Source organism: Rhynchophorus ferrugineus, unplaced genomic scaffold (assembly GCF_030347505.1).
Source record: "Rhynchophorus ferrugineus isolate W39M unplaced genomic scaffold, kcgeb_rfMv2 rfM2, whole genome shotgun sequence".
Classification (NCBI taxonomy): domain Eukaryota; kingdom Metazoa; phylum Arthropoda; class Insecta; order Coleoptera; family Curculionidae; genus Rhynchophorus; species Rhynchophorus ferrugineus.
In genome coordinates, this window is record NW_027472581.1 from 5,194,887 (window position 1) to 5,208,614 (window position 13,728).

At 33.6% G+C, this 13,728-nt stretch overlaps 1 protein-coding gene across 1 annotated transcript in view; it reads left to right on the forward strand.

Annotated features, from left to right (window-relative positions):
- LOC143190435 (uncharacterized) overlaps positions 1-13,728 on the forward strand; it is a 54,683-nt gene that overhangs the window by 19,061 nt on the left and 21,894 nt on the right. The window contains exons 2-3 of the mRNA XM_076394707.1: positions 12,542-12,736; positions 12,892-12,984. Of these exons, the coding sequence (XP_076250822.1) occupies positions 12,542-12,736; positions 12,892-12,984 (288 nt within the window). The remainder of the gene's footprint in view (positions 1-12,541; positions 12,737-12,891; positions 12,985-13,728) is intronic.

Sequence of the window (13,728 nt, forward strand, 5' to 3'; positions counted from 1 at the left end):
ATTTCTACTCTGACAACATACAATAAAGTACTGCTGTATAAGCCTTTAAGTTTATCTATATTAAGTTTATTTATATATATAGGAGATAGTGCCAAGAAGACCAATCATAATTCAGCAGTATCAGAATAAAATATCAAGAAGCGCTGTTAATGCGCGGTGGTACTTCAGAAATGGTATTCTTCATATAAGTTTAGAAATGGACAGTGTTAATATTGAGGTTTCCGTGTTGTTGAAGTTGATGAATCTTAAGAGATTTTAATATAAGGATGCCTAGTTTTCAGTTATTAAATACTGCATAATATTACTATAATATTACTTATAATAATAAGTATTGTTCAGATTGTTATTTTTTCGCCTTTCAAGTTTTCATAATTTTACATTAACCCTCGTATCTTTATTTCCTTTAATTTTAATGATTATTTCCTTCTTGCCCAAAAACTAACAAGGACGAACGACAATAATAAAAATGACCTGTTTAGTGAATCACAAACCCCATCATCATTTATTATTGTTACTTGTAGTATGTTAATGTTTGTAACATTTCATATTATTCAACATACGTACGAATTGTGTTAATTAAGTTATTAATTGTAGTATTGATTAAATTATTTTATAATACAATAAAAATACACCTATATTTTATCTTAACATGCTCGTAATTCTAGTATTAAGCAACGCATTTAATTAGTCACGTATGATGCTTATAATCAGTTTGTATATTTTATTTGAACCATTGCTTTCAAACATTCCTTATTGTTGTGTATAACTTATACCTTTCTTGGGCAGCTTTACATGAATTTTATGTTTTTCCTCTCTCAATACATAGTATTATTGGATTAAATCAATGCATGTATTTTAGTCAGCGATATATATTGGTGAAAGAAGTAAATAACTACTGAAAAACCCAACTTAACTCATAATCGTTTGTTTTGATACTTCGCTATATTAAATAACCGTTTTTTTAAATATTGTTGTGTTATTCAGTGTGTACAGGTTAATTTGAAGAAATTTGTTTGTGAAAACTCATGGCGATACTGGCATAACTAAATTATCAGTTTTGGTTTCAACGGTTTTTCAGTAATTGCAAGACTTGAAGATTGAATGAAAATCAACAGATTCAGAAGTTTATACGCGATGAGAAGGAACCAAAAGAAGTGAAAATATCTACTATAAGCCATAAATTTATTAAAAATTTCCTCTAAGAATATATTGTTAAAGTTCTGCTTCACCCAGCATACTAACCAGGCTTAGTATCTTCTCATTGTCACTCATTCTGATTGACGGAGCATAACTTGTTTTGTTTTCATAATAAAATCTAATCCATATAATGAAACTAATTGAGACTTTGATAGCTCTCAAGTGATTTATGATGCTCAATAAAAACAAATAATTTTAGATGAATTACTTATCGAATAGCCTTTGTATATTTAAGTAACTTCTTTAACTTAGTTCTACCGTATCTTATACAATAATATAGAGCTAACTGTACTAACGCGCTCGTGCAACATGTAATTAGTAACAGATAAATATTATACATGGAAATCACTAATTAGTAATAGTAATGTACATATAACCGACGTCTAAATTAATAGAAATGTAAAATAATACGGCTTCTTGTCTTAAGTAAATCATGGAAAGTATTTTAAGCTAATGCATTAAATAATATAGTCGTTCTTTACGGTATACTCACACGACTTGACCAATAAAAGAAAAACGGTATCGCTACGGGCCGTATATCAGGTTTACAGTCCAGGTTTGGTATTACGATAGAATCTCATTCTGGTAACTAAGTGACTTACCACCGCGGACGAAACATAAGATATCTTAAATGCGCTGGGATAATAGTAGTACATTAATTATTTATCCAACCAAATGTTTCTTAATTTATACTTACAAAGTTTATTATAAAAAAATATATAGAATTTAAGAATAAAAGTGATTATGTGGAAATGTATTTAAGCAAAAAAAATTAACTAGAAAAAACCAATCGACGCTGAGACCAAGCCGTCTTAGTCGTTCACCGCCCAGGTAGTAAGAAATACAGGTCCTCCCTAAAGAAACGGCCACAAGGATATACGTGGTCGTTATTCCGTCTTGACAGCTTAGGATTATTGTAAAACTATGTTTGATGAACTTTCAAGATCTTCGAAAGGTCACTGTTTCTATCCAAATTATCATTGGTATAGCTTTGATGTCTCTATGGCTAAGAAAATGAGCTACTGCATTGCGCTTTTGGTGATAATTCACCCTGATCTTCAAGTTTCTGTTCAAATTCTAGTAAGCTATGTTAATTCATAGTAACTTTAGTCCGCCCTTGGTGGCTTCACACCTTGAATGGTGATGCATGTGTCAGATATCGACGGATTAGGCCTTTTTTTCAAAGCCTGAATGTTTCTTACTTGGAACCCTCTATGGCTAGGGATCGTTGGGAACCTTCAATTTACCGTTTGTTATGTTACAGCTTCAGTTGCGATAGTTTTGCCCAAACGCCACTTAACTACACCAAGAAACGATTCGAGTAACCGCGGAACTATTGCCAATCTAACCTCAAACTGTCTTATTTTTTTGATAATTATTTCGATTCCAATTAAATGAATTAATTCAAAAGAGGGCATATTCACACACACATACACAATGAAAATAAAACAGTGAACTCAAGTCATCCAAATACATGACGTCAAAACTTCGCAATGTTGCCGCATGAACTTTGAGTTTTACTTCATTTTGTCATTGAGATATAACTAAATTCTAATTAAAATAAAATAATGAAATAACAAAATTATCAAATATGATTTGCATTAAGTAATAATAAGCAGCAAATTAAAACTTATGAAAACAACTAAAGCACCAAAACAACGTTTGCCGAATTACAAACACTAATTATCATCACTAATATTTTGAAGAATTTTGCAGACGTTTGGCAACCAGGCGAATTTTGTAGGCCGATTCGGTTATATGTTCAAACGTATCAGATAGCACTCTATCTCTTTTTAACTAGAATCAAATGAGAAGGAAATCTTGATGATGTGAGTTCACTGTTATTTTGAATAGACTTATCATAACGCGATATCACGCAGCATCGATACTGAGCAAAACATGTCTTGATTTAATTGAAATAGAAATTAAAAACAAATTAAAACTTACCATGGATCGTTAACAATATATCTCCTTAATTTGGTGGTATTTAATTTATATTTTTAATTTGCATAATATGTGTAGATATTAATTAAATTTTAAAGGATTTACAATTGTTAATTACATTTTACATTAGATATGCTTAGTACAATCTTAATTTACAAATTAATTTATTACTACTGTTCCGTTGTACTTAATAATGCACAAGCAAAGCGAGTGCGGGATTAAGACTAAGCTACTTAAGCTAAAGTTAACAGTACACTAAAAAGATTCTTGTGGTGATTGAGCAACATTATTTTAGGTTTTAAAGTGAAATCTTGGGTCACTTCATATATCCATTTGATTTCAAGTCATCGTGCAGCTCTTCGTAGGTTATGTAGCAATAGGCATTGATAATTAATTGTAGAACTTTATTTTGGGTGCGTTGGATTACTAATTGGCTTGATATTTTAGTGCAACCCCATATTTACACCCCATAGGTCCAAATTATAACTGTGTTGTCGGCAAACGTTCCAAGTACTATTTCTTTTGTTAGTGAGATATCAGCAGTATAAAGCTGATACAGGAGTGGTCTACAGACGAAATAGGTTTAATGTTGAGTATGTACCTTCATGCGAAACCCTGAATCTTCTTTCAGCAAGATATGAATCGACGACAAGAAAAATTGATGTAATTTATATTAATCGAAATATTTTCTATTCAATATTCAATAAGACAACCTATCTGATGCGACAAAATTTCTTATTGGGACTTCAACAGTTTATTCCGCAAGTCCCAATCCTTTCATATGTAGTCGAACGGTGTCATGCAAGCAGCGTTTATTACTAGCAGCTACTTGTCTTTTTTGTAACAATATATTCGTTTAATTTGTTAAATTGACTTGAAATACAACTGCAGTGATAGTTTCATTCGGTTCGGTTTTCGAAGTTTATAATACACTGCACCCTGTTGACACTACCACATGCACAACAAGGCTTTATGAGCCTAAATATTCATAATATATCACAGAAAACTCTTCATATTGGCCTTGGCAGTCAATTAAAGTGGCATTTTGAGATAATTCGCATGGTGACAAATTTCCCTCTCATTGTATCTTTATCATCACATGTAGACGTCTAGAAATAGTTGATTAAACCACTACTAAGCTATCTGAATGTTTATTGGGAGCACTAGCCCGGTTTTTGTCCCATAAATCCTGCAATTCGTTGTCAAAACCAATACCGACAATTGAAATATAACGTAGCAGCAACACTATAATTTTTAAAGGTGTTTAACGGGCTTCGATAGCAGATTTATTGAAATTCGATAAAAAAAATAAATGTCGAAAATAAAATTTCGAGAATTCCATAATTAGTATACACTTACGATTGTATACACTGAATAACTCAATAATACTAAACGAAAAACTGCTATTTTATATCAAAAAACCATCGAAATTACACCTCACTCTTCATTTCAAATTAATTTGTTAGTAGTAGTTAAAATAATATTGTAAATACATAAATATGTTTAGGTATGTATTAAGCTAAATTGTGTGTATATTGTAGAGTATAAATGACATGTAGTAGATAAGTTAAATAAGGTTTTTGTTGATCTTTATTTAGTTATTACAACGATTATTAGGGACATATTTTATTTTAAAATGCTTTTTTGGTGTCAAAAACCTGAGTTTGATTATTTTTTTAATTTTTAGTGAGTTCCTTGTTTATTTTTTTGAAGTCGGTTGAATTTTTTAAAAAAATATTTTATCACCTGTCTAACAGCTCAATTGAAACCCGGCCTGCCATAGTAAAACACAATTTTTTTGCCAAAATTAGTTTTTTTATACACCATAATTCCCTTCAAGGCTGATACACTGATTATAGGGACTTTCCAACTTTTCGACACCATTTTTGTAGTACGATTTGACCTTTGATTCACAATAGGCCTCAGTGTCGGCGATTACCTTCTCATTCGACGACATTTTTTTCCCAGCGATCATTCTTTTGAGATCTGAGAACAGGAAATAGTTGCTGGGGGCCAGATCTGGAGAATTCGGTGGATGAGGAAGCAATTCAAAGACCAATTCATGGATTTTTGCCATTGTTTTTACTGACTTGTGAATAGGTTCATTGTCTTGGTGAAGCAGCACTTTCTTTTTCTTCAAATGCGGCTGTTTTTCGGCGATTTTGTCCTTCGAACTGTCCAATAACGCTATGTAATAGTCGCTGTTGCTGGTTCTTCCTTCTTAAAGATAGTCAATGAAAATTATTCCATGCGCATCCCAAAATACAGACGCCATAACCTTACCAGCCGACTGTTGCGTTTTCCCACGCTTTGGAGTGTTCATAGTGTACAGTCCACTTGGATGGCAGTGGATTGGACTTCAGAGTGAAATTATGGAACCATGTTTCATCCACTGTCATATATCGACGCAAAAACTCGTCGTTGTGTTTTGGTCAAAAGTGAGCTCGCGCACTTGCTTGGGCACCCACTTTGCACAGAGCTTTCTCATACCCAAATATTCGTGAATGATATGACGTACACGTTCAGTTGATATCTTTAGAGCGTCTAATATTTAATTCAGTTTCAATTTAAGGTAATTCAAAATCATTTTGTGGATTTTTTAAATGTTTTCGTCGGTAACAACCTCTTTTGAGCGTCCACTGCGTTCACCGTCTTCGGTGCTCATTTCACCACACCTAAACTTAATACACCAATCCTTGATGGTTGATTTTCCTGGGGCAGTGGTCGGAAACTCGGATTGATAGCCAAGTTTTAGCTTTAACTGTATTTTTTCCCTTCAAAAAGCAATATTTTATCAACACGCGAAATTCCTTTTTATCCATTTCTTTTCACAATAACAAAAGTTGCTTCATCCAAGAGGCTCTAATTCACAAACTAATGATCCAACAGCTGTCAAATTTATACACGCATCTTTTGAGGGTTAGGGCTAATTGAAAAACATATTAATGTAATTCTAGTAGCATCATCTATGTGTTAAGCCGGGGACTTTTCAATTACATCATCTAATTCAAAATCTAAGAAGTTGACTGAACATACTTTTTTACCTTCATAGGATTTTATCATTATTTTTCTTTACACATGGTCAATCGTCTAATGTTTGTTAACAAATCCAAACAAACAAAGTAATACGTATATATAGCATATAATGATGCGAAAAAGACAGAAGATGAACGGATAATATTACACGAACTAATATTTATGGGTGAGAACGGCCATTTTTCCAGCATCTTCGGCGGAGATCCGATTGTGTCGTGACTTTAAACCTGAAGTACAGCCCGTGGCGGTACCGTTTTCTTTTATTGGCCTGGTGCCGAGCGGTTGAATAAGCCGAAAAGGCTCGGTCGCATATTCAGGGAGTACTACGTTATGTTCGACAGTTCATTCATATGAAAAAAGTCGATTCGCCGGCCAGTTATGTAACGCGTTAATGAGTTAACTGTTGTTTTTTTGATTTTGAACATTCTAATTAGCGACAGTTAGTGTCGCCGTGACGAAGGCGACGCCCGAATCGTCATTCAACTTTTCGCCGAGGATTTTTTCACGCCGCACAGACAAGATTAAAAACTCGATTATACGGTAATCGCGTTTCGATACGTTTAACGCTTTTCATAATGGAGACGGAGAAGAAGTACCGTATAATGGGATTTAAGTTACATTGTGTACTATATACGACACATAATAATGAGTTGGGGAAGAAGAAATTTCGTTCTTTTTCTTCATAGTTTTCAGAACGAATTTACCAGGTGTGTCGGTAATTATGAGGCCTATAAATTAATTTTAAAGGATATATATCAGATAGTATTATTGTTTATTAAACCCCATCAGGTACACGTGAAATCAACTTCATACAGAGGTTTTAGTATGAATGAAGTATGAATAGTATATATCATTTCGTCGAAGTGTGAACAAAATATTTTCAGTGCGTTAAAACTAATGAATATGTACTGAGTAATATGCATTAGGAGGAAATTTTACTTTTTTACTTCAACATCAAGAAAAGGTGACTGGAAGCCATCGAATGATGTGTGACGCTTAAGATAACTATACTCATCAACATATCACAACAACAACACAACAAGACAATAGGCGTTCTGGACAAATTACATACAAATTTGTATTACTTATTTCATAGTATGGAAATATTCCATGTTGTTGAATATAATTAAGAAAATCATATAAACTTATATAAACAGAAAAATTCGTAGTAGATATTCAACAAGCTGCTTGGAATAATACTTCAGAAATTGAAAATACGATTAAAGGAGTTAATTATCCAAAAGAAGTGAAGGAAATGGTAGCTGAAAAATTAAAATTAAGGAAAAAATGGCAACAAAACAGAACACCCGAAAATAAACATAGTTTAAACAATATATCCGAAAGACTGAAAAGGGAAATACTGGAAATTAAAAACAAAACTATAAATGACTATCTGAGAAAATTAACAGATGACAAAGAAACTGATTATTCACTCTTGGAAAGCCACAAAATATCCAAAGCGCTCATGTCTACACAGTCCACCTATAAGAGACCTTTGTGGCATTGGGCGCGTGACAAGAAGCATTTGAACTGAATATCTAGAAAAAACTTTCAAATCAAATGAAACTAGTATTGAACATAATTTTGCGGGAATAGAATCTGAAAATTCGATGATTGAATTAGTCACGCCGAAAGAGCTAACCAAAGTTATTAAAACTCACATTAACCCCAAGAAATCACCAGGCTACGATTTAATAACAGGAGAATTACTGCAAAAGATACCAAGAAAGGGAATTATTAAACTCACCAACTTGATCAATGTCCCAGACATTTGGAAGATTGAGAAATTGTTGCAGTTGTGAAAATAATTTTACTCATAATACTTCTATTATAATGTTAATATTTTGTTGTTTATTAAAACTGTATATCTCAAAAAATAGGAATGTTAAACCATTTCCGTAAATATGGTAATCGTTCGAAATTCCAACGACGAGTGCTGTTGCCTGAACTGTCTTCTAATCGTTTATATTATCAGTTATTATTCCTCTCTGTGGGAACCTCCATTTATATAGATGTTTAAAGAATAGGAAAATGTTTCTCACTGATTATACGCGATAAACGACGTGTTTGGGATTCGGTATTCCGTTAAGTTCGCGACCTATGTTTATGAACACGAAATTATTATTGTTGGGCGTTCGATTTTAGCTGCGGTATATAACTCAACGTCTTCTTGCCATTTTATTCACAGACACGCTCACTGTTTAATCTAGTTGACTCTATTCTTTATTTTAACAGTGCTATTTTAATTTTTTTTTTATATTAATATATTGTTACCAGTCGTTGCCGACTAGCCTACAATTTGACTTTACAATATCTAAAAAATTATGTATTAGGCCTATATATTAGTTTTAAAGGATTTTTTAGCTTTATTGTGAAAAATCAGTATAATGTATTTTATTCAAAGTATTGTCCATAGATATTCCCATCTTTCAGACAATTTACGGATTCCATTGAGGATATCCACGGAGTTAAACATTAATAATTACTACATTTAACAAGTAGTAATCAGAAAGAGAAGGTCTGGAAAATAGGGCGGCAGGCGTTCTGCCACATGTGATCGAGCGTTGTCATGCTGAAGAATGACACTGTTGTGATCTTGATTGTATTCTGGCCGTTCTTCGCACAGTACTCGGCTAAAGCGCATCAATTATTGCATTATCTCTTATAGTTTCCGAGATATGGACTATCGACATCTTACAATATTGGCTCTGTTTCTAACTTGGGCCAAAATTGTAAAATGGTCTTATGAATTAGAGATTTCGTTCCAATTCACATTCCAAGTAATATTCGGCATGCTAATTACATTGCCGATTGCCAAATTGCATTATCTCTTATAGTTTCCGAGATATGGACTATCGACATGTTACAATATTGGCTCTGCTTCTAACTTGGGCCAAAATTGTAAAATGGTCTTATGAATTAGCGATTTTGTTCCAATTCACATTCCAAGTAATATTCGGCATGCTAATTACGTTGCCGATTGCCAAATTGCATTTTCATCATCATTGATGACTGTCCAGAACGCTCTTTGTCTTCGGCGCAAACATCACCACTTTTAAAGCGTCGAAACCGGTATTAACATGTTGAAATCGGTGGAGCCCGATTGCCATAAGCTTCACACAGCTGTCGGTGACCTTCAACCGCCTTTTTCTCTAAATTGAATTAAAAAACTAAAACTTAACGCAAATGCGATTTGTTCGGTACAAACTCAGACATTTTCAACCCACTAAAACACATTTTTTTCACATTTTTGAAAATTAAGCCTGTAACTAAGGCGAAACAATTTAATACACAGTAACACGCTCTGTTGTAAATCCTTTAAAATTAATATATATGCCTCATTTATATCTAGCAAAAGTCATCGTGTCTTGCCTAATCTCTATAGTATATATACGATATATATATATATATATATATATATATATATATATATATATATATATATATATATATATATATAATAGATCTCTGCATATCTCATATTTCATATCTCTCTGTATTTCTCTTCATTTCCTGAGTAAAAGTCGTTACCTGAAAGTCTCAGAGTATGCAATCATTCTTGTATTATCTGGGTGTATTCTCTTAGGACTTCGTCCAGAATAATTTCTGTTTTATTTATATTAGTTTTCACGGAACACACCCATAATATGTAATATACGTAGAATAATTGAGATTTTCTTACAGTTAGTCAAATCATTTGTTATATTTCATATTCCGGTCTTTTATTTTCTTCTTAATATGCTCATAATAATAATAGCAAGTAAATAATGGATAATTTCACTAAATGTGAGACACTTCAACAAAAGCAGTACCAGGTTACTTATATTATTCATATTCGAAAAGTGTATTTCTCTTTTTTAATATTCCAATGTATATGTTTTATATTTACGGATCAACTGACCCTAACTAAGAACTAAAGTATTAGCTATACTGATCATCTGTATTGAATTGATGTGTATATGTTGAGTTTTCACCATTTCCACAGCAAAAAAAAACCTTTCCTCACTTATGTTTTTATATTATTTCCATTGTTTATATTACTCCCTGTATAGCTAATAAAGTGTTCTGTTCATTTCCACTGACTTCTTGAGTATTATGAAAGTTAAAGTAAAAAATAATAATATAATAAGTAATTATATTACTGTAATTTATACCTTTTATCATAGCGTTAATTTCCGACTACTGACAGAGGCCAACGAACATTAAAAAGGATTGTGGCCAGACGACATAAAACTACACGGACAAAAGCGACAGAACCCAACACTCTTGATAAGTAATACTGTTTCGACAAAAACGGTACGGCGAGAACTCTACAAATATAATAGTAACCCAAACCTTCTCATAAATAAACATAGTATTTGTCAGGAGTTCATATTATTTAGTCTGTCCCCCGTATACCAATGCATTTCAAGATAATTATAGGTACACTTCGTGCATCCCAGATTACTATCCGAATGATAAATAATCTGCACGTGATATGTCTAAAATGATTTCAAGCCAAACGCCGTGGCGGAATAACGAGCGGCAAACCTAAACGTAATCCAATCGTAATGACGGTGCGATCCGATGATGGGTATGGACTCAATCGAGGTCGAAATGACGCATTACGGTGGATGAGACCCTGACTGCCGCTCCCACGGGCGAAACGGTGTCCGATGGGCCGACACCAGTTAACAACTCGGACAGAGCCAATATTTTAGCCAGTTTTTGCGCTCGAAAAACGCGCCTTTTCGCACGGTTCTTTCCCAGGCTCGTCTCTCACTGTGGGTATAATTTCTGACCGATCGTATCTTCGATTTATCGGCGGCCCGCTCTTTATCTTCTCGGTTTCGAAGGCAGATGCGCGTTCCGACCATCCCTATACAGGATGGCCTATGTAATCATTCTTTTATTATTCTTATTAAAATCAGTGATATTACTAGAAAATACAACCTGAAGAATACTTGCTCAATGAGTAATATTATGCAGTCCCAAATTACTATCGGCTTATGAATTAATTTTAAAGGATTTACAACAAATGGTATTATTGTGTATTAAATCGCATTGGGTACATTTGTAATCAACTTCATGTTGAAGCCTCACTCACACGCTTGGCTTTTCAGTACGTTTATCGAAATGTATGCGTTGGCCAAGTAACTCGCAGTTGCGGGAAGTTTTACTTTTTATATCACTATGAAGAAAGAAAACTCGCAGCAATAAATAATACTAATTGTAACCATCATTCACGGCGCGAACCCACTTATTGACCCACCGACAGTAATAAAGTACCAGAGCTGTTGGACTTTTACATTTCGAAAGGCATATCATCAAATGGAAAACAAATCGAGAGCTTGTGCGAACTATCATCTGATCACAGTCCAGTATTGTTAACACTAGGCGCGATAATTCTGAAGAAAAAAACAAATAAGCCTAACTTTGCTAATAAATGTATTACTAGGAAACTAGGAAACGTTTAGAGTAATGAAGAAACAAATCAGTTTAAACGTAAGACTCAATACTATAGACGATCTTGAAGCTGCTAACCCGAAATATAATTGAACAAAATCGGTCTGCTGCAAAAGAAGCTACCCAAACATCATGAGAGAAATCAGAATATAAGGTAAATTACTCCACTGAAATTAGCGAATTGTTAAAAGAAAGACGAAAAGCTAGAAGGGTATGACACAGAACCAAAAATATTGTTGACAAAACAATATTTAATAGAAACAGTAATCAGACAAATTAAAAGATTCAGAGTTGGTTCGAGAAATATGTGAGTGAATTAAGCCCACAAAGATTACTCGCTATCGAAAGTAACTCGGAGATTTAAAAACACCAATTATTAGGGTACCGTCTATTAAAAATGATCAAAATGAATCGGTTCGACGTAACGACGAAAAAGCTGAAGTATTCGCAGAACATTTAGCTAATGTATTTCAGCCGAATGATATAGATTCTACAATAGATATAAATCGTGTTTATCAGTACGATGTAATGGAAATTGCCACGGAAATTGACAATTTCTCAATCCTAAATAGGCTCCTGGAATTGATGATATTTCACCTGGGTTATTAAAATCATGTTGACATGTATATTCAATGCCTGTTTGAGACTGAACCAAGTTCCGGAATGTCTTAAGGTTGCTCGAATAATTATGCTTAAAGAACCTGACAAATCGGCAGAACAAGCGTGCCTATTTCGCTGCTGCCTGCGATATCAATCTAAAGCTTTATTGGTTCTTCGATTATTTGATTAAATAGACATTAAAAATGAGAGTTTATTTAATAACCACTATATAAACAGAAAAAGCATTAAGTGAATTGATTTCATTTAGTTAAATAAGATAATCAGTAATACAACATAAGTTATTTTAGTACCTTTGCAGATTGCTTGTATGATAACCAGAAGCATCCTGAAGGATCGGAAGTACCAACGGGAGAACCCTGTCTAAATTGTACCTGTACCAGAAACGTGCTTCTTTGTTACCTAAGGGTGTGTCCCCAGTTGCCCAATCCACCGCCTCAAGGGTGTATCCTGTTACATAGATATAAGACATGCTGCCCTGAGTTGATATGTTCAGGTAAATAATATATTTAAGAGAGGATATTGTACATTCTATTCAAATTTGATATACATAACAATTTCATCCACATTTTTTTATCAGCTCACACGAAACTTTTACTTTCCCGCGAACTACACATTACTTAAATAATAAATAATTTTTTTTTACTGCAGATTTTTATGACGGAGGAAACAGTTTAGAAGGCAGGTCAGAGACAGATACCACACTTGACTTATTTCCTGATGAGCATTTGTCACATCAAAATGGTAAGAAGCTACTTAGACAACTAAAAAACATATTATTACAGGTCAATTGAAAAGTCCATAAAATCCATCCAATATTATTTAGTTAGCCCTAACATTCAAAAGATGCGTGCATAATATTTGAGAATACTTGACACATTTCGGATCATTAGTTTGTGAATTATAGCATTTTGAGTGAAGCAACTTTTGGTATTGTTAAAAAAGAGATAAAAAGGAATTTCGCGTGTTGATAAAATATTGCTTTTTGAAGGGAAAATATTCAATTGAAGCAAAAACGTGGCTTGATGCCGAGCTTCTGAACACTGCCTCAGGAAAATCAACCATCAAAGATTGGTATGCTAAGTTTAGACGTGGTGAAATGAGCACCGAAGACGGTGAACACAGTGGACGCCCAAAAGAGGTTGTTACCGACGAAAACATTAAAAAAATTGACAAAATGAATGACCGTAAATTGAAATTGAATGAAATAGCAGACACTCTAGAGATATCAACTGAACGTGTACATCATATGATTTACAAATATTTAGGTATGAGAAAGCTCTGTGTAAAGTGGGTGCTGCGAGAGCTCACTATTTACCAAAAACAATGACGAGTTGATGATTCGGAGCAGTGTTTGAAGATGATCAAGCGTAATAAATCCGAGTTTTTGAGTCGTTATGTGACAATGGATGAAACATGGCTCCATCAATTCACTCCGAAGTCCAATCGACAGTCATTCGAATGGACTGCACACGATATACCCGCTCC